The sequence below is a fragment of the Diabrotica virgifera genome, chromosome 9 (genome assembly GCF_917563875.1).
Source record: "Diabrotica virgifera virgifera chromosome 9, PGI_DIABVI_V3a".
NCBI classification, from domain to species: domain Eukaryota; kingdom Metazoa; phylum Arthropoda; class Insecta; order Coleoptera; family Chrysomelidae; genus Diabrotica; species Diabrotica virgifera.
The window spans coordinates 57088878-57115508 of NC_065451.1; the positions used below are offsets into that span (position 1 = coordinate 57088878).

General features: G+C 31.3%; 1 protein-coding gene across 1 annotated transcript in view; it reads left to right on the top strand.

The window, feature by feature from the left end:
• Positions 1–26631, top strand: part of LOC114334288 (dynein axonemal heavy chain 1-like) — a 947682-nt gene that overhangs the window by 132339 nt on the left and 788712 nt on the right. Inside the window, exons 5-6 of the mRNA XM_050660136.1 lie at positions 12662–12853; positions 21744–21921. Coding sequence (XP_050516093.1) covers positions 12662–12853; positions 21744–21921 — 370 coding nt within the window. The remainder of the gene's footprint in view (positions 1–12661; positions 12854–21743; positions 21922–26631) is intronic.

A 26631-nucleotide genomic window follows, 5' to 3' on the forward strand; every position in this document is an offset into this window, starting at 1 on the left:
AACTAACTGGATCTCACCTAGACTGAGTATATCAGATCAGACAGGAATTTAGTGATGCAAGATGTAGAAGTTTTTTGTAAGCGCACAACTATCCATTTTGTCTTTTTGGAACTAACCTCTTCTCACGACTAAGGGCGTGCAAAAGGACCGGAAGCGAATTCAAGGGTATAAAGTTGCGAAAAACTACCCATCGAATCGAGTGGGTAAGGGTTAGAAAATGAAGAATTTATGAATTAAATGACATACATGAAGAAGAATATTTTTGTTTAATAGTACACTATGAAGAAAGTACTAAGTATAAACAAAATGAAGAAATATGTAATTATTGTGAAGTACCAGACAAGAAGAAGAAGAAGAAGAAGAAAAGAGATAATTTCTAATAGAAGAATATTAAAAATTTGAGAACATCAAAATATTTGTCTTAAAGGTCTAGTAAAGAAGTAGAATTAACAAGTAAGTTCAAATGTAGGAGTTGTAATTTTTTTTAAACCTCTGAAATCAAAGTTAAGTATAAAATACAATTTCTAAGTATAGATTTTCGCGAGTCATAAGGAAAGAAATAACTAAGAATAGACGATGTTTGATAATTAGTGAAATTAATTGTATATATTTGTAAATTTTGTTTATATATTTTTTTTGTAAAAATTTGTATAAATCTATACATATAACGTAATCAGTTGATGATGATAGTAAGAAAATTTTCTTCTCTTCGGGGAGGAAAAAGGAAGCACGGTACATGGCTCAGAAAATTTTCTTTTCTAAGGGGGATGATATAATGGGATTTATCTCATTATTAGAATCTTTTAAAGGTACTTAAATTAACTAAAGTATTCGTTAGATATTTATTTATGAAACGGTAAACATCACGCATATTTGTTATAATAATTGCAAAGTAGAACACCTTAGTTAAAGTCCAGGTTTTGCTTAGATCAACAAGGTCGATTATTCATTTTGACACATTAACGAGAATATATACAAACATATTTACAAAACGAAGTATTTGATAAATATGGGAACACGGTCAGATTTGAGCATTAGTGGGTCAGTCGAATTAGTTAGTTAGGCTTGGGAGGTTGCTGCCGTTAGAGCAGAATAATATCACTTATCAACTGAATACATTTATATGGTATTACATCAAACAAAATAAAGTAGTTATGAGCACATAGTGTATTCCTGATAGACAACCCCATTCTAGTATAGTAAATATCCAGTTACCGCCATACCATCAGTACTACAAGATGATTTGCTTTTGATACTATTGATCGTTTGGATCAATTCAGATCTATAGATTGGTCTTATAAAGAATGAATTCGAGACAATTTCTGAATTAGGGAGATAGGAAATGGGATCTTGTTGAGACAGAATAGTTGATGTTATATTTTTACTCACGTTAATGAAGTATTCGTTTAGATTTTCAGGGCTTGGAAGGGCAAATGTTTGAGCTGCGTGGGTTTTATTTCGAAGATCGTTTATTATGGACCAAGTTTCTTTTGCAACACTTTTGGAGCTTCCCAGACGATTTTGATAGTAGGCTTTTTTAGCTGATTTGATGAGTTTTAGGTATGTGACTCTGTAATTGGTGATATATTGAGTGACAGAGACGTTGGTAGTAAATTTCTTGATATAAAGTAGTGAACGCATATTTTTTGCTGATATGCGGATACCTTTGGTAGTCCAGGGTTTGCGACGTTTTGGCTTAATCGTAATTAAAGGAAATGCCTTATTGAAGTATAAACAAGTAGCTGTGAATTAAATAAAAAAAGTGTCTAACTTTGTCCATAATTAACCTAGGCGAAAAGATTTTTTTGAAAATTTGTGTAAAAATACCAGCTTTTCAAATCCCAAAGTAGTTTTAGTCTAGAGTAAATATTAACAAAGTTATTCAAATTGTTTTAAACCAAAAATGACTCTACTTTAGTAAAATTCCGCAAGGAAAAAATTTTCCTGTAGTTGGCTGTATACCATGTAATACAAAAAATAATAAATCCTTTATAAAAGGTGTATATTTAAAATCTCTAAAAAGGGCTACATCACAATCACATAACTAGTTTTCGACTGGTTTACCAGTCATCACCAGTGCTTACGTGAAGTTTACATGCTAACCACCAAGATTTGCTACCAGACTTTCACCATGTAATCTAGTCACACCACAGCTCAGATGTTACCTGGGCATTATTTTAAAATAGATTAAACATCCATGCTCTAATTGACATTTTTAACTGATGTTTCCTTAACGGACCACTTATACAGGGCTTTGACCCACATATTTTTGTTAAACTATATCTTGGTGGTTAGCATGTAAACTTCACGTAAGCACTGATGATGACTGGTAAACCAGTCGAAAACTAGTAATGTGATTGTGATGTAGCCCTTTTTAGGGATTTTAAATATATACGTTTTATAAAGGATTTACTATTTTTTTTTAGTAAAATGTTTTCGGAATGACAAAAATGACTTTTTAATGACTTTCTTTAAATACTTTGAAAATATAACTATTTTTATTTCACGTGATTTCCACAGAATTACTATATCAATATTATTTTCTGAACAACATTGCAAAAAAACTCTTTGGGATAAACAAATTAAATAAAATTTAAACTAATCGACGAATCGTCTTAAAAATTTTTATGCATTATATGGACTGTTTGACTCAAATTTTCATGCAATATGGAAGTTTTAAGGTCATCTTTTCAAAAATTCTAGCAAATTTTTAATTTTCGAAATGTTAGTTTTATTTTGAAATTTCCGAAGCCACAAATGATCGGAATAAAATTCAAAAACTGTTATTTTAAATCTTTGCTCATCTACTAAAAGAAGGATACTATAAATTTGATATTTAATTACCCTATTTTTACCTGTGGCGATTTAAACGAAAAAACTGCCATTTTTGACCCTTATTTGTTAATAACTAAAATTCTCGTTCGAACTGTGACGGGCATTTTTGTATTTATAATATATTAGATATATGTATAATACCCAAAAAACCCATTTGAAATCTGGCTGCTCAAGTGTCCCGAACGTGGTATATTTTTGACTTATTTCCCTGTCGTAATAAGAGTTATTTGTCAACCAGTTAATCGGTATGCACAGCGCAATATAATGGAGATGAAATTGTTTATTGGATGCTCTGTGGTGTTTTGGGGTGGAATTTCCTTGATAGAAAGTATGGATTTGGTTCCTAGATAGAAGCTCTTTAAATAGCGAGAGGTACATTACACATATTTTTTTCTTTAAACACACTGTTTCTTTCGCCGTATATAATATATGAAATAATGTCATCTTATTGGTATGATAAGATATGGCCACCTCACTTATCGCGTGTCATCAGGTAAAACTCATAATAAAATAAAGACTAAAACCCTTTGTTTTCTTTGTTATTATAAATATCAGAGAAATTATAAAAATAAAATGTTTACAAGACATAAGACTACAACCCTTTCCACCCTACAGGATGTCTCAAATTTGTTTTAGGTTAAATTAAACTACAAAACCGGAAAACCGTATATTTTCTTTGTTTCTAAAGATATCAGGGACATTCAAGAGCCAAAATGTTCACAACACATAATAGCCCGATCAAAGATCAAAGAACAAGACCCAAAAAAAATAAAGGAAGGATGAAGTTTTGGGAATAGGTAGTTGCAATTGCCTATTATTATATAAGAAAAAGCTTACAATTCTACTTCCCTTCCATTTTACAAAAATTTACAAAATTTTACAAAAATGGAGGGAAATACCCCTTCTCGGGGGTGAAATATACAGGGTGAGGCAGATAAAAGTCCTAATAGAAATATCTATAGAACTAAAGGCAACAGGATTATGAAAATCGGAATAAAGTGGTTTTGAAGAGTGATCTATTCAATGTAAATATTTTCATCTATTTACTACTTCCGGTTATACCGGAAGTTGCTTATAACTTCGTTTTTTTTTTTAATGGAACACCCTGTATATTATTACATTCTTGGATTCCCCTCGATGTCTTCTTTCTCAAAATATTAGGTTTTATAATATTATACAGGGTAGTTTAAAAGATAATTACGTATTTTTTCTTAATTTCGTAGCAACATTCACACCCTGTAGAATTGTATTAGTTTGACATCGAAAACTCTATTTATGTTCAAATGGTTTTTAATATTACTCTGGGCTAATTAGCAAAATTCATGGAAAAGTTATTTACCAGCAATTTTATTGCTGGAATCGAATTATAAGATTCTATATATTAATAATATAGGTATGCAAAGTCCGCAGATAGTGTGCTACTTTTTTTATAAACAATAAAATTATTGCTCTATAACTCCGAAGATTTTAACTTTACAACAAAAACACTCAAATAAAAATTCACCGCAATTTAATTCTGCATAGAGATATGTTTTTCACGATTTGCTCCGACGAAAATTTTCCTCGGAAAATGCGGGTTTTCCTAACAAAAACTATAATTTTCAAATAAAGTTTTAGGTAAGTAATTATTAATCAATAATTAAATAACTTAGTGACATCAAAGATTTCTTGGTATAGATTGTAATTCCAGAAGCCGGTGAAAATTAAACGAATATTTTAGCAACAATTCAATTGTTAATTAACAATTTACGATCGCAATAATAACCAAAATAATCATGATACATTGATCAAACTTATATAGATTATAAAGATGAGATGCTTGTTTAATATTTTATCAACAAAATATAAATTTTTCTTTTTTTTGCATAATCTTTAAATTTTGAAAAAAAAAATAGTTATAATACGTTGGTCTAATTAGTAAAGTACAAAGAAAGGTTATTTACCAGCAATTTTATTGCTTTAATCGAATTATAAGATCTTATATATTATTAATATAGGTATGCAAAGTCCACAGATAGTGTGCTACTTTTTTTATAAACAAAATGGCGCCGAAAAATCGTATTTTTTTCAATTATTGCTCTATAACTCCGAAGATTTTAACTTTACTCCAAAAATACTCAAATAAAAATTCACCCCAATTTAATTCTACATAGAGGCATGTTTTTCCCGATTTGCTCCGACGAAAATTTTCCTCGGAAAATGTGGGTTTTCCCAACAAAATCTCGAATTTTCAAATAAATTTTTTGGGCCAGTAATTATTTATCAATAATTATATAGCTTGGTGAAATAAAAGCTTTCTTGGTATAGATTATAAATTCAGAAGCCGGTTAAAATGAAACTAATATTTTAGCAAAAATTCAATTGTTAATTAACAATTTACAGTCGCAATAACAACCAAAATAATCATGAGACATTGATCAAACTTAGAAAGATTATAAAGGTGTGATGCCTATTTAATATTTTGTCGACAAAATATAAATTTATCATTTTTTTGCATAATCTTTAAATGTTTAAAAAAAAATGTTATAAACAAATTAACATTTCTTAGAAATTGTTTATTATATTCTAATTTTAAAAAATACTTAAAATGCGTATTTCATAGGTCTTGAAAATGAATGCTTTAAAAAAAATTTCCAACCATTTGCAAAAAAGTTAGGAAACAGCAAAATAAATATACGATATCTCCATTATTTATAATTTGTTTTAATTACACCCCATTGAGAAAATGATCAAGGCCGAATTAATGAAAGCTCAAGACAATTTTATAAGAATCCACTTCCTGTGGATACCATCTCATATAGGTATAGAAGGGAATGAAGAAGCAGATACTAGTGCGCGTAACGCTATCAACAGTGACGCATCAGAAACAGAGTGTCGGAGTGTCGCAGGCGATCTAAAAGTTTTCAATTTTCAATTTCAAAAATAAAGTGTTAAGTGCGTGGAATCGGGAGTGGAATGACTCTAGTTCTAAACTCAGAACCATCAAAGGTGACATTTTTTTATGGAAGTCCACTGTCAGAAGCAGAAGATGCCAAACTATTATTACACGTCTAGGACTTGGACACTGTAGGTATACTCACGCCTATCTCTTCTCAAATAGTGAACCTCCAAAATGCGAAACATGCAATACAGTAGACAGTATAAAGCACTTCTTGATAGACTGTCCTAAATATGTAAATCAAAGACAGTTTTACAATTTGCCAAATAACCTGAAAGCACTCCTCAACAAAAATTTAGTTCCGGACAATTTATTGGGTTACTTAAAATGTATAAATATGTTACACAAAATTTAACTTAATTAATTGTTACAAATGTTCAATTGTTCTCAAATTCTAATTAATTGTTAAAATGATTGATTGTTATAAATGTTAAATTTAATATTATTACAAATGTTACAGCAATGTCGCTAATAACCTTTGGGTGGATGCGACTTTATCTCTTTAAAAAAAAAATTGTTTTAATTGTTTCAAAGCTTAAAAGTGAGTCTATGGTACAATCTGATTACTCACAAAGAATGTCAAAAATTAGTGCAATGGTTATATTTTAATCAAAGATTAAAAATACTTTTTTTTGTAATTTTTAGCGCGAAAGTAGGCTTGATACAGAGCCGGAGATAAAATGTTCACTCGAAGCGACTGACACGCTTAAACTCGCGCGAGTTGTGTATGTGGGTGGGTAGCTACGGTACTGTATTATTCTACTTTCGCGCGTGTAAATTACAAAAAAATATATTTATAATCTTTAATTAAAATATAACCATTAAGCATTAATTTTCAAGATAAGCATTCATTTTCAAGATATTTGAAATGCGCATTTTAGCTATTTTTTAAAATTATAATATAATAAAAACTTTCTGAGAAACGTTAATTTGTTTATAACTATTTTTTTAAAACATTTAAAGATTATGCAAAAAAATAAAAAAAATTATATTTTGTCGACCAAATGTTAAACAGGCATCTCATCTTTATAAAATTTCAAAGTTTGATCAGTGCATCATAATTATTTTGGTTATTATTGCGACCGTAAATTATTAATTAACAATTGAATTGTTGCTAAAATATTCGTTTAATTCTCACCAGCTTCTGGAATTATAATCTAACCCAAGAAGGCTTTTAAGTCAGCAAATTATTTAATTATTGGTCAATAATTACTTATCTAAAACTTTATTTGAAAATTAAAGATTTTGTTGGGAAAACCCGCATTTTCCGAGGAAAATTTTCGTCAGAACAGATCGGGAAAAACACGCTTCTATGCAGAATTTAATCACGGTGAATTTTTATTTAGGTGTTTTTGTTGTAAAGTTAAAATCTTCGGAGTTCTAGAGCAATAATTGAAAAAAACACGATTTTCGGGCGGCATTTTGTTTATAAAAAAAGTAGCACACTATCTGAGGACTTTGCATACCTATGTTATTATTATATAGGATCTTATAATTCGATTCCAGCAATAAAATTGCTGGTAAATAACTTTTCCCAAAAATGGCCTATTCTCCGATAATCAGCTTAGACTATGTAGTCTATTATTGTTATTAATTGTTAGTATAGCTAATTTTTTAATTTAAGTATACAGGGTTGGTCGAAACTCGGAATGAGTATTTTCTGAGTTTTCTTAAATGAAACACCCTTTATTTTAGTATTGTAAGGGAATGATATTTTATAGTACTTTTTTATTTCTTAAGCATTCCCCATACCTAACTGCTTTAAATTGTGAGTTATGGGTGATTCAATCCAAATATTAATTGTAACAAAAAATACTTGACATTTTATTAGGTTGGCCGTGAAAATATTCAATCACAAATAATTTTTCGCAAATGAATACATATTAATCTAGACTGATCCTTAAAATTAGCAATAATGGTTGAGCTATCAAAATAACTACGTAATTAAGACTGTTGGTTTAATTAACAATTAAGCACAAATAAAAGAAGTTAGGTATAGGGAATGCTTAGGAAATAAAAAAGTATCATAAAATATCATTTCATTACAATACTAAAATATAGGGTGTTCCTTTTAAGAAAACTCAGAGAATACTCTTTCCGAGTTTCGACCAACCGTGTATACTAAAATTAAAAAATTGGCTATACTAACAATTCTTAACAATAGTAGACTAAATTGAAAACCATTTAAACATAAACAGAGTTTTTGTTGTCAAACTGCTACAATTCTACAGGGTGTGAATATTGCTACGAAATTTAGAAAAAAACGTAATTATCTTTTAAACTACCCTCTATAATCGAAAGAAAGACATCGAGTAGAACCCAAAAATGTAAAAATATACAGGGTGTCGCATTAAAAAAAACGAAGTTATAAGCAACTTCCGGTATGACCGGAAGTAACAAATAGGTGAACATATTTTCATTAAATAGATCACTCTTCAAAACCCCTTCACTCCCATTTTCATAATTCTTTTGCCTTTAGTTCTCGATATATTTCTAATATGCCAGTTATCTGCCTCACCCTATATACATTCAAAATAAGTCCAGAATTGGATAAAATGACTAATTCTAGGCAACTTTTGTTCTATAGAGTTTTTGCCTGAGCCAATACTTTTAGAGTTATTTGCGACTGAATATGTTCATTTTTAACAACAACAAAAAATGATTCTGGACGGTTTTTGGAAAATTTCATAAATTTCATTCATCACCAAGTGATGATCAATATTAACATCGGCTTCTCTTATGTGATATCCATCCTATTGAATAGTCGCTATCCTTATCATATGCTTAAGGCACGTATCCACTAGGTTGGCGCTCCGCACTCCCCGCAACTGCTCCAAACGATACGGCATGCGCTCCTCTACATAGAGAGTGAGTCTGTAATTTGGAATAAATTCAATATCTCAAATAATAATCGTTTTTTTGAAAAATTATCAGACCCGTCGATAAGTATTTCAAATTGTCCTTTTTGACATACAATAATAATGTATACAGGGTGTCCCAATTTAGATATGACGTCATCGTTGATTTTCTTAAATGTAACACTGTCATTTTGATAGCTATTTTGATAGGGTGTGTAAAGTTATACATAACTGCAAAATATCAAATTTTTATTCTCTAACATTTAAAAGATAATAAAAAATAACAAAATTATGTCTGTAATTTGGAATTAATTCAATAATTCAAATAATAATTGTTTTTTTAAAAATGCTCAGACCCGTCGATTAATATTTCAAATTGTCATTTTTGATATACAATAATAATGTATACAGGGTGTCCCAATTTAGAGATATAACGTCATCGTTGATTTTATTAAATGGCAACACTATCATTTTGATAGCTATTTTGATAGGGTGTGTAAAGTTATACATAACTGCAAAATTTCAAATTTTTATTCCCTACCATTTACAAGATAATGAAAAATAACAAAGTTATGAAAAACAAGCTCTGGGCTAATTAGCAAAATACAAGGAAAAGTTATTTACCAGCAATTTTATTGCTGGAATCGAATCTTATTATTGTATGTATTAATAATATAGGTATGCAAAGTCCGCAGATAGTGTGCTACTTTTTTTATAAACAAAATGGCGCTCGAAAATCGTGTTTTTTTAATTTTTGCTCAATAACTCCAAAGATTTTAACTTTACACCAAAAACACCCAAATAAAAATTGACCGCAATTAAATTCTGCACAGAAACGTGTTTTTCCCGATTCAGTTGGACGAAAACTTTCCCCGGAAAAAGCGGGTTTTTCCAACAAAATCTTTAATTTTCAACTAAAATTTTAGATAAGTAATTGTTAATTAATATTTAAATAACTTGGTAATGTAAAAGCACTTTTCGTATAGATTATAATTCCAGAAGCCGATGGAAATTGAACGAACAGTTTAGCAACAATTGAATTTTTAATTAAAAATTTGCGGTCGCTATAATAACGACAATAATTATTATGATGCATAAGAATAACTATGATTTTTTCATAAAAAGACACTATACCCATCTAATGTACTTTACAGAATTGAAATTGGACTATTTAAGCGGCCTCAGGAATATTTTAAAATTATAAACAATTTTTTGGCTTATAAACAAATAGAATATCTCGGAAAATCATAAACTAAATTAAATTATAAAAACGATATTCGAAAAATAGTGACAGGACGCTTCTTTAAAAGAAAAAACGTTTAATTATGATGAGTAGTTCCTGAGATACAACCGGTCAAATTGGACCGGAATTTACGGAAAAGATATAAACAATAGGATCATAATTTTCAAACCATCACCTTTTTATTTTTGTCGTCTTTCTCCACACCAATTTTTATATTCTTAAAATACTCATAACATATATTATTATAATAAAAACTATCGATAATACGTGTGAAAATTGCCAAAAATAGCAAAATTTCAAAAAAATAAAAAAGAAAAAAATATCAAAATTTCAATCAAAAATTAGGTTGGAGAAAATGTAACCCTCAAAGTTTAAAATCGGTATACGTTAAAAAAATGCATTTTCTCGGCTTCTCATGGAGCAATTTCCTTCATTATTTTTTTGTTCCGAAGTAATTCGAGTAGAGCCATCGAACCAACGCATTATTAAATGTCAAAGTTGCTTTTGTTTTGTTATAATAGATTAATTTATTTATAAGAACAGAAAACTACATATTTTTTCCAATTGTAGGCTTTTTTTAGATAAGCTTACTACAAGTGTACCTTTTAAAGTTAAAAACATAAATATTCTCATTTGAAAGCTGTATAATTATTTAAACAATTTTTATTTAAACAAATTAAAATTTTGTGTTATAATAAATAAATAAATTTATTATAACAAAACAAAAGCAAGTTTGACATTTAATAATGCGTTAGTTCGATGGCTGTACTCGAATTACTTCGGAACAAAAAAAGAATGAAGGAAATTGCTCTATGAGAAGCCGAGAAAATGCATTTTTTTAACGTATACCGATTTTGAACTTTGAGGGTTACATTTTCTCCAACCTAATTTTTGATTGAAATTTTGCCATTTTTGGCAATTTTCACACGTATTATCGATAGTTTTTATTATAATAATATATGTTATGAGTATTTTAAGAATATGAAAATTGGTGTGGAGAAAGACGACAAAAATAAAAAGGTAATGATTTGAAAATTATGATCCTATTGTTTATATCTTTTCCGTAAATTCCGGTCAACTTTGACCGGTTGTATCTCAGGAACTACTCTATCACAATTAAACGTTTTTTCTTTTAAAAGAAGCGTCCTGCCACTATTTTTCGAATACCGTTTTTATAATTTAATTTAATTTATTATTTACCGAGATATTCTATTTGTTTATAAGCCAAAAAATTCTTTATAATTTTAAAATAATCCTGAGGCCGCTTAAATAGTCCAATTTCAATTCCGTAAAGTACATTAGATAGGTATAGTATCTTTTTATGAAAAAATCACAGTTATTCGTATGCATTATAATTATTGTCGTTATTATAGCCACCATAAATTTTTAATTAACAATTAAATTGTTGCTAAACGGTTCATTCAATTTCCAGCGGCTTCTGGAATTATAGTCCATACGAAAAGGGCTTTTACATTACCAAGTTATTTAATTATTGATTAACAATTACTTATCTAAAAGTTTAGTTGAAAATTAAAGATTTTGTTGGAAAAACCCGCTTTTTCCGGGGAAAGTTTTCAAATCGGAAAAAACACGTGTCTATGCAGAATTTAATTGCGGTGAATTTTTATTTAGGTATTTTTGGTGTAAAGTTAAAATCTTTGGAGTTATAGAGCAAAAATTGAAAAACACACGATTTTCGGGCGCCATTTTATTTATAAAAAAAGTAGCACACTATCTGTGGACTTTGCATACCTATATTATTAATATATATATATATATATATATATATATATATATATATATATATATATATATATATATATATAATCATAAGATTCGATTCCAGCAATAAAATTGCTGGTAAATAACTTTTCCCAAAAATGGCCTATTCTCCGATAATCAGCCCAGACTATAATCAAATAATAGTTGAATTTAATTATTTCAATTAAATAAATGCTCATAATGTGGCCCTCAATTATTGTCAAATAGTCAATGGGCAACATTATGAGCATTGGCTTAATTGAAATAATTAAATTCAATTATTATTTGATCACTTGTTTTTCATAATTTTGTTATTTTTTATTATCTTGTAAATGGTAGGGAATAAAAATTCGAAATTTTGCAGTTATGTATAACTTTACACATCCTATCAAAATAGCTATCAAAATGAGAGTGTTGCCATTTAAGATAATCAACTACGACGTCATATCTCTAAATTGGGACAACCTGTATACATTATTATTTTACGTCAAAAATGACAATTTGAAATACTAATCGATGGGTCTGAGCATTTTTCAAAAAATCAATTAGTATTTGAATTATTGAATTTATCCCAAATTACAGACATACCTTTGTTATTTTTTATTATCTTGTAAATGGTAGAGAACAAAAATTTGATTTTTTTTAGTTATGTATAACTTTACACACCCTATCAAAATAGCTATCAAAATGACAGTGTTGCCATTTAAGAAAATCAACGATGACGTCATATCTCTAAATTGGGACACCCTGTATACATTATTATTGTTTGTCAAAAAGGACAATTTGAAATACTAATCGACGGGTCTGAGTAATTTTCAAAAAAACAATTAGTATTTGAGATATTGAATTTATTCCAAATTACAGACTCACTCTGTATAAACCGCCACCGATCGGAGCACCGAGGCACTGTTGCACGGTCCGGGAGCACCAACGTATCCACTATTTGGAGCAGTTGCAGGAGAGCGGAGCGCCATCATAGTGGATACGTGCCTTTACATTATCATTTATTGTAATAATCTATTTTAGGTATTTTACTGGATTTCTCTACTGGCCTTACCTTCCAAGATTGCCTGACTATGGGCGTAGGAGAACATGCAGACATAATGGGTCATATTGCCGATAAAGCTACTAAGGAATATGCCATTGAACAGACCTTGAATAAAATGATTGGTGAATGGGAAGATGTCAAACTAGAATTGACACCGTACAAAACTACAGGTAAGATGTGTGTACATAATTTAAGGGGGTAGGCGCAAAATATTGGTCCAATGCTATTTAAATGCATTCATTTTTTTCGAATCGTAAGAAAACTAATGTATATTTTTGAAAAATTTAAACGCAGAATGAATGATTACATTATTATCGAGGGCACAAAGTCCCTGAAAACTTCTATTCGCAGTGTGCAAGTACTTAGAGGGGATACGAGAAACGATACTTCATTATTATTATTATTTTTTTATAATTTATACTGACGATTTATGTAATTTTAGTAAATTGAATTGTTATTGTTTTGTTTTCTTGACTTTTTGTAAGTTTTGTCGATAAAATTGTACAATTTTCATGACAATAAAGTATATTTCTATTCTATTCTATTCTATGGTGCGCGAATAGCGGAGAAATCTTGCAAATTTCTTAATGTTGCTCACAATATTGATATGATATGCAATTATTATATAAAATTATATTTAATTAAATGTATTTTGCTTGCAGTACTGCATTTTAATAATTAATTTTATTTACTACATACAATGGTTTACCTTTTAATAACATAACCTAAATCTTACTTTTCCTTCTTATATTTTTTGGGCTACGGCCTTGACAATTATCCAGCAACCAGGACCAATATGATTGGCCAATATATTTAAAAGTGCGAAAAAAGTTGCCAAGCTATGAAACCAGGTGTCGCTTATCCGAACTTTCACGTTCCCAATAATGTTTATTTGAATAAGTTACATAGGTGAAAAAAAAAGAGGAAGTGTAGTGTGATTTTTAATTTCAAATATTTCATTCAACAGAAACTTTTTGTTTATTGTAAGGGACTTTCGGCCCTGGGTAATCGTAATCGGTAATAATATAATTGAAATACATATCATACATAAAGGTGTACCGGTACCTCGGCAATAATGTAATATTTCATTTATTATTAGTATTCTCAGGATTCGAAAACAAAGGAATGCATTTAAATAGCACTGGACCAAGATTTTGCGCCTACCTCTTAAGCGAACTGCCAATTGAACAATACAACAATGCCGATAAACGCATCTTTTTTTGGAAACTTCTGTATCTTTCTCTAAGAAATATTGGACGTACAATTTAAGTGTACATATTTATCATTAAGATGCAGTTTCTTGTTATTTCCGACATAAATCAGTTATACAACGTACAGGAAATGTGGTCATTTCTTATCTATTTAGAGAAATTATAAATCTACCACCAGAAATTACTGAAATAACCTTGAATTTGAATTCATGCACAGTGCAGGTTAAAAGTTGCCGCATTGATGCTACATTTATTTATTATAGACCAGGCGAAAACGGCGGGTTCTTTGTAGAAAATATTCCCATGAGATTTTTTTGCATAGTCACATTCGTGAGACATTCCAGAATAATATTCAAGAAGTCGCCCACGCGAAAAGTGATCCAAATTTTTTTAATCAAATTGCAAATATTTTTGGCCACAGAAATTGTTTTTAGGTGTTTTGGACCATTCTGGATAAAAAAGGTCTCTTATAATTTTTCTCTAAAGTTATTCGTTTTCGAGGTAAAAGCATTATAAAATTGAAAAAAACGAAAAATGGCGATTTTCTAGGCTTAATAACTCGGTTAAAAGTTATTACTATAAAAGTCAGAAAGTAACTAAATCAAAGTTTAAAACTCCCCCTACAGGATCCTGAAGAAATTTTTGTCATTATTTGATTACTAAGCTGTCATTTTTAAGTAAAATAATAAGCGCCCTACACGTACTAGTCGGCCGTCCATGATGAGTGCGAAAGAGATGCCATTCAGGCAGTCCAATGGCGCATCTCACTCGCACTCACATTTACATCCGCTTCAATACGATCTTACCACTCATTATTAGTAATCAAAAATAACAGCTTAGTAATAAATTAATGACACAAATTTCTTCAGCATCATGAAGGGGGGCTTTAAATTTGATTTAGTCACTTTCTGACTTTCATAACAATCATTTTTAGCCGAGTTATTAAGTCTTAAAAATGGCCATTTTCGCGTTTTTCAAATTTTAAATTGCTTATAATTCGAACACGATCAACTTTAGAGAAAAATTATTAAGGTACCTTTTCTGTCCTGAATGGTCCGCAAAATCTAAAAAAAAATTCTCCGGGTCGAAAATATTTATTTTAGCAATTTGATTAAAAAAAAATGTTAAAAAAAATTGGACCACTTTTATGGGACCACTTATTCTGGGGTGTCTCACGAATGTGATTATGCAAAAAAATCTCATGGGAATATTTTTTCCAACGAACCCGCCGTTTTCGCCTTGTCTATTAAGCTAGTGTCAGTAATACCAATACATAATTAAAATTAATAAGAAATTTTTGATCTCTATAACTCGTTTTTAAACTAGGAGGAGTAATTAAAATTTACCGCGCAGTAATAATACTAGTTTGTTCAACCGTAGGCAAGAACTAAAATTTTCCACTAAATTATGAAATTTTGACATTATTGACATATATTATGGAACAGTTGTTTTAAGAACTAGTTAGCGACGTATTAGTATAATATAATATTTATGGATTACCGTCGAAGGCTGACATGATCAACCAAAAAACAAGATGAGTCTGGTGATTTTTCTAGTGACATTATTGGGTATGAATCTGCCTTTTGAGTTTACTTCTCCTAATTTAAAAACAGAATAGGTATAATAATTCTCACATTCAATGTGATGTCTAAAGTCCGGATTATAAACATGACAGAAAGGTCAAAATAAGCACTTATATAAGCAAAAAATGTAAAAATAAGCAAAGTTTTTATGAAATAAGTAAGGTTCAAGAACAAAAACCTGTAAGTAAAAATGGACTATAATGATATAAATGTGAATAAAAGACATTAACATTAAATTACATATATTTTTAGTTACCGAATTATTAACAATAAATAAAAAATTACAAAAATGTTGAACTATAATATAATAAAAAAATCGAAAAGTAATTAACATATTAATATCTATATTTTTTATTCGTGGCCATTAGCAAAAAACAATTAACAATAATATGTTTTTTTTTAATTCTCCTGTGAAAAGCTATGTCTTCAATCTGTATGCATATATTTATACGTAGAAAAAGTTCTTTCAACATCTACATTATGTGATTGGTGCGTATTTAAATTTATACAAAGGTACCAAATGTAAAAAGTATTTTACAACATATATTGGCTCTCTGTAGACAATAAATTTGGGCTCTCTGTAGACAAATATTAAGGCGGAAATACATATCCGCGCCGCGAACTCCGCGCCATGTGTGCGCCGCCCGTTCGTGGCGCGGTTATTGTTCGTTAAAATTTTTCATTTTGACGATCCAGAGGAAACTTACGAACGTTTAGTAATTGTAGATAATCATGTCTCTGTCCTGTACTTCTACTACATCTTATTTTGGTATTGTTCTGAAACTATTTTCTTGTGTAATCTTATGCAATTTACTATTTTATGTGGAATAAGCCACAGCCACAGTTTGGGAACATTTCGGGAACTACCTTTTTCGCTTCCTGGCAACACAAATATAATGGTAGGGGAGCCCAAGCGGGGATTTTTGCAGTTACTCGAGCGCGTCAGATTATCATATGGGGAGAAACGTGGTACCCTGCAGATGTACCTCCACCATATATTGGCTCTTAACACAGGGGAGTTCGTTCAGGGGGGCCCGAAAAAAAATCTATCCTTAAAATATTCGAAATTGTCAGATTAAGATAAGGTAAGTTAAGTACATGCAAAAGAGTCTATATTTCAAAAATATGACGATTTGAACGGGGCGTACGGAAATGGGTTAGTCAAAAAGTTTCACAAAAAAAAGTGAATATTTCGCGAAATGAACGTCAGATTGAAAAACTAACAACTATGTGTTCAATATTTTTCAAAAATCTATCGAAAAATACCAAACTTGACCCCCACGGAGAGGGGTGGGGGGTAAATTTAAAATTTTAAATACAAATCCCGCGATCTTTCGCAAAATAAACATCATATCGAAAAACTGCAAAATACACTTTATCAATGTTTTTGAAAAATCTATCGAGTGGTTCCAAACACGACACCCCACGGAGGTGAGGTGGGGGGTTACTTTAAAATATTAAATGGTAGACCCCGTTTCTTATTGCAGATTTGGATTGTTTGTATAAAAATAAACAACTTTTATTCGAAACATTTTTTTGAATTATGGATAGATGGCGCTATAATCGGAAAAAAGATTGTTGGAAATGGAAAATTAAATTAAAAAATGGGAAGTCCCCACTAAAATGGAAAATTTTACTTAATTTTTTTGGTTTTAGGACCTAATAATCACAACCCAATAGGTCGACAAAGCGCTCGAGTGATTGCACATTTAGCATACTTTGCTCCCATACCATAATATATCTGCTTGTTCCTACAACCAGAAGCAAAATTAGAGAACTATAGGTACTTCCAAGTCATGCGATACCTTTTTCGTTTTCCGGTGACACAATTGTAATGTATCTGCTTGTTTCAACTGCGTAGCTTCACTAGAAACGAAATTAGAGAACTATAGGTTCTTCCAAGCCCTGTGTTAACTTTTTCGCTTTCCGGTGACCCAATTATAATATATCTGCTTGTTCCAACTCAGTTGCTTCACCAGAAGCGAAGTTAGGAAACTATAGGCTCTTCCAAGATGTGCGTTACCTTTTTCGTTTTCCGGTGACCCAATTATAATATATATGCTTGTTCCAACTACGTTGCTTCACCAGAAGCGAAGTTAGAAAACTATTGGGTCTTCCAAGTTGTGCGTTACCTTTTTGGCTTTCCGGTGACCCAATTATAATATATCTGCTTGTTCCAACTCCGTTGCTTCACCAGAAGCGAAGTTAGAAAACTATTGGGTCTTCCAAGTTGTGCGTTACCTTTTTGGCTTTCCGGTGACCCAATTATAATATATCTGCTTGTTCCAACTCAGTTGCTTTACCAGAAGCGAAGTTAGGAAACTATAGGCTCTTCCAAGATGTGCGTTACCTTTTTCGTTTTCCGGTGACATAATTATAATATATCTGCTTGTTCCAACTCCGTTGCTTCACCAGAAGCGAAGTTAGAAAACTACTGGGTCTTCCAAGTTGTGCGTTACCTTTTTGGCTTTCCGGTGACCCAATTATAATATATCTGCTTGTTCCAACTCCGTTGCTTCACCAGAAGCGAAGTTAGAAAACTATTGGGTCTTCCAAGTTGTGCGTTAGCTTTTTGGCTTTCCGGTGACCCAATTATAATATATCTGCTTGTTCCAACTCCGTTGCTTCACCAGAAGCGAAGTTAGAAAACTATTGGGTCTTCCAAGTTGTGCGTTACCTCTTTCGTTTTCCGGTGACCCAATTATAATATATCTGCTTGTTCCAACTCCGTTGCTTCACCAGAAGCGAAGTTAGAAAACTATTGGGTCTTCCAACTTGTGCGTTACCTTTTTGGCTTTCCGGTGACCCAATTATAATATATCTGCTTGTTCCAACTCTGTTGCTTCACCAGAAGCGAAGTTAGAAAACTATTGGGTCTTCCAAGTTGTGCCTTACCTTTTTCGCTTTCCGGTGACACAATTATAATATATCCGCTTGTTTCAACTGCGTTGCTTCACCAGACACGAAGTTAGAAAACTATAGGTTCTCCAAGTGGTGCGTTACCTATTTCGCTTTCCGGTGACACATAATATATATCTGCTTATGAATGTTTTTTTGATATTGATAACTATTTCCGAAGATAAAGTCGAAAGGTCAAGTAAACTTGATTTCAAACTCGAATTGTGGCTTATGCCCAAATAAAATAATAAATCTTATTTTTAATATTTATACATGTTATTTTTAGTACAACAATGAACTAACATTTTTTAAAAAGGTCCGCATGTACATTTTTTTATTTCAGCTTCTATTTCCGTTCAGATCGGATTCAAGTTGTTTCTTTAAATTAAATGGTTCTTTATTGAGGATCCCACAATAATGATTTTCCACGGTAAACATCAATTACCTTCCGACAGTTCCGACCATTCCATTACTAACAAATATTCAACTCATGCGCGCCAAAACCAACAAACCACTCGCAAACCCGTCCAAATACGTATTGCGAACCATCAAAGCGTTTGTTGAAAAACCGACAGAATTTAGATCGTGGTGCGCCGTGTGCGTGCCGTTTGTGCGTCACTTGAAAACACGTACTAATCTGACGAATACGCTGCGCGCGAGCGGCTCGCACACCGAGCAGAGCGCATATGTATCTCCGCCTTTAGTTTATTACATCGACAGGTATAACGATAGGTTTGTTCGTTTATTTCCTACATAAGTGAATAAATTTCTTATGATTTATTGAATTATTAGAGTTTTATAGCTTTGTATACTTCATAGAGTTTTGCTTAAGACAGGAAGTACAATATACATGAAATGGAATTTAACTATAGTTTATCATAATAAGTAAAATAAACAAAGATAAGCAACATATCTTTAAAATAAGCCTTTTTATTAAAAATCATAATTATAAGCAAAAAAGCAAAAAAAGCAAAATGCTTATAATCCGGACTTTAAGTGATATCTATCATTCCCTTATTGACTTGTGGACATATTTTGGGATTTCTTCTCATACAATTTTCTTAATGATATTAGATTTGTTTCGTTTCAGATGCCGCACTCTGTATAATAACATCATGTGTTTCCTTCTGTTAACATGTTCCCTATAATTTATTTTTATTGATTTTAATTATTTTTTGTTAACAAAATATAACAATTTCGTTGTAAAACGAAACCAAGAGATGTCATATATTTCAGTTCGTTTAGAGAGTGCCATAAACACCCTTACCGGTTTTAATCTCCTCAGATTTCATCAAAGAATGTATATTTATGTTATAGTCAAAGCCCGAATTTCAGGCACTCCAAGGTTTGACTAGGCAATCCTCAGGTCTGACTGACGGTCTTAGTTAAAGCCCGAAATAAATTAGAGTTTCGGCTTTTGACTAGTCAAACCTAGGAGAGACTAAGTTGGTCAGGCAAAGGTCGAAATTTAATTTTATGAAATCGGGGTTTGACTAGTCAAGCCCCGATCAGCTATTACAATGTCGTAATTTGTTAGATTAGGTTTAATAAAACGTAATTTTTTAATTTTAATTTTTATTATTTTTATATTGTCGTAATTAAAATAAAAAATAAGTGTTTATTCTCACATGTTGATGCATTATAGCATTTAGAGTTGCACAATACGTTAAACCTTTTACACTTACATAATTTTGAAATGCATTTATTATTGCAGTAGCATTTTATAAAGCCTTGTCCTCCAAATTTAGAACCTTTTGTACAAATTTCTCTTTATAGAGACAGCTTAACATCTGGAACATCTTCGAAATTAAGAAAATTCTCTTTGCATCCTCTTATTTGATTTCTTTTAAAAACGTAATTTGGTTTGACTAAGTATATGAATTTTATTTTAGCACAAACAGATGGAATGGGAGTGTCATCGTCAACTGTGAAAGAAGATATTTCAATCAGAGAAAAAACTAAGGATCAGCATAATACTAAGGAAGCCCCTAGACCGTCGTCATTGGGAGAGGAAGAAAATTGTTAAACAATTCAGATTACTTCTTCAGAAGTGGTTTGTTGTATTTACCAAAAAGAGAGCTCTGACGCACGTACGTGCATAATTTGTAATTAGGTGGTACATGTTTTGTACGCTGACAGCACACTTGGTGTATACTATGAAGGTTTTGACAGAAAAGGCACATTCATCCATTGTGCACAGACATACAAGATTAAAATAAATAAAGAAAAGGCGATTGACGGTCTTCATGCCCAACATAATGCTATGAATCAATTAAGTGCAAAAAAAATTTCCTTCAATTTCGAACGGAAAAACTGTAATAATACCTCTCCCCAGCTTTTAAAGGGTGAAAAGAGATGCTCGAAATATTTTGGATATCATACAAGATAAAGCAATTGACGTTTTATATAGAGTTGGTACGAAATTAGGAACAATAAACACACTTTTTCAAGAAATCAAATATACAAAGAGAATTTTCTTAATTTCGAAGATGGTCCAGACGTTAAGCTGTCTCAAAGGAAAATTGGTACAAAAAATTCTAAATTTGCAGGACAAGGTTTTATAAAATTCAATAAAAATGCTCTTCAAAATTATGTAAGTGTACCTAAAAGGTCTAACGTATTGCGCAACTCTAAATGCCATAATGCCTCAACATGTGAGAATAAACACTATTTTTTATTTTAATTGCGACAATTTAAAAATAATAAACATTAAAATTAAAAAATAACGTTTTATTAAACCTAATCCAACAAATTACGACATTTTAATAGCTCATCGGGGTTTGACTAGTCAAACCCCGATTCCATAAAATTAAATTTCGACCTTTGCCTGACCATTTTGGTCTCTCCTAGGTTTGACTAGTCAAAGGCCGAAACTCTAATTTATTTCGGGCTTTGACTAAGACCGTCAGTTAGACCTGAGGATTGCCTAGTCAAACCTAGGAGTGCCTGAAATTCGAGCTTTGACTATAACATATACATGAAAGCTAATGAGCTTGAAACCGGTTAGGGTGTTTATGGCGCACTCTAAATCAACTGAAATATAAGACGTCTCTTGGTTTCGTTTTACAACGAAATTATTATTTTCTATTAGTTTTGCTCCTAATTGAGCATGCGGGACCAAATTTTTCGTTGGAATTCTGTCACACTGGACAGGTAGGAAGTGAGATGCAAGTTGTATATCTCCCCTGGCCTTCTTTGTTTCCAGTATTCGTTTGGTTTGTAAATTGTAGAAACCACGAAGGCGTCACCAAAAAATTTGTCTTAATAAAAGTTTTATTGTAATTTTATTAAAATAAAACTTTGAATTATTCTTTGTTATTTTATGATTTTGTAATCTGTAAGTGTCTCATACAGTTATTTTCTTTTAGGCACCTATATAATGAAGGTTTCCGATGAAATCCAACAGCTGCTAGATGATCAAATTGTCCTTACTCAGCAAATATCCTTTAGCCCTTTCAAAGGACCGTTCGAGGAACTTATTGATGATTGGGAAGAGAAACTGAAAATCACAGCTTATGTAATTGAGGAATGGATGGACGTCCAAAAGTAAGTTAATGTTAATGACAAGTTAATAGTCCAAGTAATGAAGCTTGAAATAGGGCAAAACCTCGCAATTTTTACAGAATGGATCGATTTGCTTGAAAATTTGAGAATAAGTAGTAGATAGTCCAAGGATCAAAAGCTATATGATGCCGAAAGGCCCTTTTACCATGGGGGTGGTTGCCATTGTATTTTGACAACAAAAGTTGGTAAAAACATTCATTCTAAGCAAAAAACGTTCTATACATTTTTTGATAAAAGTAATAATTTCCGACTTATTCGCTATCGAAAGTGTTAGTTTTAAATCGAAAAAATCTATGTTTTAATCAGTTTTCTGCTAATAACTCAAAAAGTTTTCGTTTTATCAAAACAACTTTGCTTAACAAAAATGTACCTTTTCAAAAAATAAACAAAACCTTTTTTTTTATTTTCTTTAAGACCAATAGTAATTGAGCTATACTTTATTTTATGTTAGCTCTTCTTCGTCAAATGCTAAAAATTGTAGTTTCAAAGTCAAAAGACGGGAAAACTATGCATTTTTCGAGGATAACTTGTTCAAACTAATTTAAAGTATTTATAAATATCTATCTTCAGAAATAAAAAACGGTCTCTAGCTCAAACATTAAGTGACATAATGAAAAGAATGTCAGTCTCTATTTTTGTCAGTGAAAAAGTGATTGGAAGCAACCCCCTAATCACCACCCTAATTAATATTAGTTATTGGCCTTATTTGGTCTTCTTTATTTATGTATTATTAATAGGTTCTAGAAGTTTGACCCGCTTATAATGATAAGTTTTAAAAAAAATGGAGTTAAAAGCGAATAAAGAGTTTTTGGAGTTTGGAAAAAAATGGCTTTTCCTTCAGAATAACAAGATTAGCATCAGAGATACGAAAAAATATTTAAATACAAAATTGAAGCTTATTTAATTCTTAAGAACATGATTTGCAAATTTTCTTTCTACGGCAAAAATTGAGTGAGTTATTGACAATTAAATCTTGTAATAACATGCAAAAACCACCTTTACCAACCTTTTCAAAGTCACCAATTTTTGCGACGGAGGATTTTAAAAGGATTTAATATCAATAGCCTTATAGACCTTGTAAAACCTACAAAACTATTTTTTACTAAACTTTCTAAGATAAAAAATAAAAGAGTTACGGTTAAAAAATCAATATATTTTTTGAAAAAAAAAAGGAGAAATCAAATTGGAAGCTTAAAAATGTAAGTTAGCGGTGTTTTAGTCAATGGCCTTATTCAGTCTTCGGTATTTATGTATTAGTAATAGACTTTAGATGTTTCACTCGCTTAGAATGATTAGTTTTAAAAAAAAACTGGAGTTAAAAGCGAATAACGAATTTTTGTAGTTTGGTAAAAGATGCCATTTTCTTCAGAATAGAAAGATTAGCATCAGAAATATTAAAAAATGTTTTAATATGAAATTGTAGGTTATTTAATTCCCAAGAACTTGGTGTTAAAAAATTTTTTCTATGGTAAAAATTGAGTGAAGAGTAAACGAGTATATATCGAAAAACATTGATTTTTTAGATATAAAACTAACACTTTCGATAGCGAATAAATCGAAAACTATTAATTTTATCAAAAACATATATAGAAGTTTTTTTGCTTAAAATGAATGCTATTACCAAATTTTGTTGTCAAAATATAATAAAAAATTTCCACCCCGAGATGGGATGGCAACCACCCCCATGGTAGAGGCGCCTTTCAGTATCATATAGATTTTCATCCTTGGACTATCCACTACTTACTCTCAAATTTTCCAGCAAATCGATACATTCTGTAAAAATTGCGAGGTGAAAAGCTTCGGTTCCTGGACTATAAAAGATAAATATCGATTTTATTGCAGTTTTCTCAAAATTTTAGTACTAATATATTACAAGGAGCAGCAAAAAGCCAAGACATAGATCTTCTTGCAGTACCGTCTCCTATCATAGGTTGGCTACCATCACAGCAATCTTAACTTTGTTGACTGCAGCTCTGAATAACTGTATTGAATAATAAATAGTTATTTATGTATTAAGAGCGAAAAGTGATACATTATTGCTTGAGAGTATTAGCACAGTATATAGAGGTTCCACAGTAAAACCACTCCTCTGTCGTCGCTTTGATCTCAAGAAGTAATACCGGCAGTACGCAATTGGTAGTTCACCAGTGGTGGATGCGGGTTTTCCCTGTTAAAATCTGTACGTTTCTATGCGACTAGCAATGCGAGAGTGGGGCAAAAGCGACTAAGAACATTGCGCGGTCGCCATGCGCGACTACAGATTTTACTTCCAATTTTTCGGAGAGTGGTTCTACGGTAATAGTTACCGCGTGACGCGAAGCGGAACGCGGTAATTGCTGGAAAGCGATAATGTCATTTTGCGCTTGTAATACATACATAATTTTTTCTACAAAATGAAACTATTTTTAAATCATTAACTTTATTGTTAGAACAAGATAGTGTAAAAAACTAAGGTGAGACAAATGATAAGACAGAAAAAAAAAGAATCCTGGGATCAAAACTGTCAAAAAATAAATACGTACATAGGTGGAACGAGAAGTACACAAAGCTGGAAACCTATTAAATCTCTTAGGACCAACGACAAGAAAAAAGATTTAATCTCACCAATTTCGTTAGAAGCATGGGACATGTACTTCAGTAAACTGTTACAAGAAGATCGAGTGGAATTCAAAATAAAAGAAAATAACCAAAACATACGCGTTGAAGCATCTCCTATAAGAATAACGAAAAAGGAAGTAAAGGATATCTGTACTTCACTCAAAAAAAAACCCCCGAAGAACTGAAAAACTATATGAACACCTGACAATACTCTTTCAAAACTGCATAAACAAAATAGAGGTTCCAGCCGAATTTAAAACCACTACCATTTCAACTTTACATAAAAAAGGAAACAAACAAAATTGCGACAATTACCGTGGAATAGCAGTTACTAGTACCATTAGTAAAATCTATGGGAAAATGATCAAAAATAGAATAGAAAGAGAATACACCGATATGGAGGCAGAAGAACAGGCGGGTTTTAGAGCTGGTAGATCGACCATAGACCACCTTTTTTGTATCACTCAACTTATATAAAAATGCACTGAAAATGCTCATGAAAATGACCATAGTTGGTTATTCTCACGTATCAACCGTTTAAACAAAACATGGAACGTTATCCATGATTCATATTTACCTTCAAATATGAGTCTGTTTGGGGTCAATTACTTAGTGATTTATGAACGTTGATATAACATGTGTGAATGTCGTGTCAATGTTTGATGCTTCAGGATGGTTCTTAGTTTTGCAGAAAACAATTTTATCGTGGAGTACTATTTTCAGTAATAGGGAAAAGGTCGCGAAAACGGTCCAAGCTCACGATCAACGATCAACATTGGTTTCAGCAGGACGCAGGCAAACTGCTAAGAGGCCAGTGAGTTTCTTCGAATACTGCTCGCTCATTTTGGGAGATCGCCACTCACCAGGACTAACGCCGCCTGATGTGTACCGGGTGTCACAATAAGAAAGCTCTCGGCCACATCTCAAGAACCGTTTATAGTACAGCTTTGAGAAAAATATATTTATAACAAAAGTTGCCTCGGAAAATGCCTAGAAATTATTTTCATAATTGTAGGTAAACCGCTAGAGGGCGTAATTAAATATCAAAAATTTAAAAATCAAAATGCTATAAAATTGACCTAATGAAAGGGCACTGCAAATCCAATCATCGTATTTTTCATAAAATTCTGCGCATATTTGAATTCAAGTCTACCTTTGTAAATAACAGGAGGGGGTGAGTGGGAACCTTCTTACGAAAAAATGACTGTAAGTCCGGTTTTGCTAAATCGAATTTTGCACACTTGGTCTTGTTGAAATCAGCTCTTTTTCGTCAATGTAAGTGTCTAATTTTCCAAAAAGCCTAATAAGTAATATGCAAGCTAGGAGGCGATATTTAATTATTTTCAGAAATCTAATTTTCTTTGGAAAATATTAAATACAAGTATGCATTTTTAATCATGTATTACAAAATTATACCAAATTAGCAACATAATACCGAAAACCGCATGTCGATACCTTTTTCTACCTCGAGACATCTTAAGAAATGTGTAAATTTTAAACATAACTGTTACTGTCACCGGTAAACGATGTTAAGGAAAAGCAGTGTGCTATGAAAAAAATAAAAATTTTCCAGATGTAAACGTGTATAATTAATTAAAACAACAATTAGACAAACAACACTATAAAATATAAAAAGAAATAAAAGCAAAAGATTACTTAATCTTAGTGACTGCCTAAATGTTCAAATTGTTGCCCATCATTTTCGATGCAAGCATTTACTCTTTCAAGAGTAGATTGAATAGCAACAGATTTAACTGTTCTAGACTTTTATTTATGGGGACTGATTAAAGACCTTGTTTTTGCCGCTAGGCCCACTACTTGAGAAAACATATGATCTAGAATCTAGAGAATACGAAACGCCATTCAAAGCATTGCGAAAGGAGAAATTGAGACTGCTGTTCTATCTACTCTCGAAAAAGTAAATCTTGCATCGAAAATGATGGGCAATAATTTGAACATTTAGGTCGCCACTAAGTAAAAAGTTGCTTTTATTTCTTTGTTATATTTTATAGTGTTGTTTGTCTTATTGTTGTTTTAATTAATTATATACGCTTACATCTGGAAAATGTTTCTTTGTTTTTTCCATAGCACACT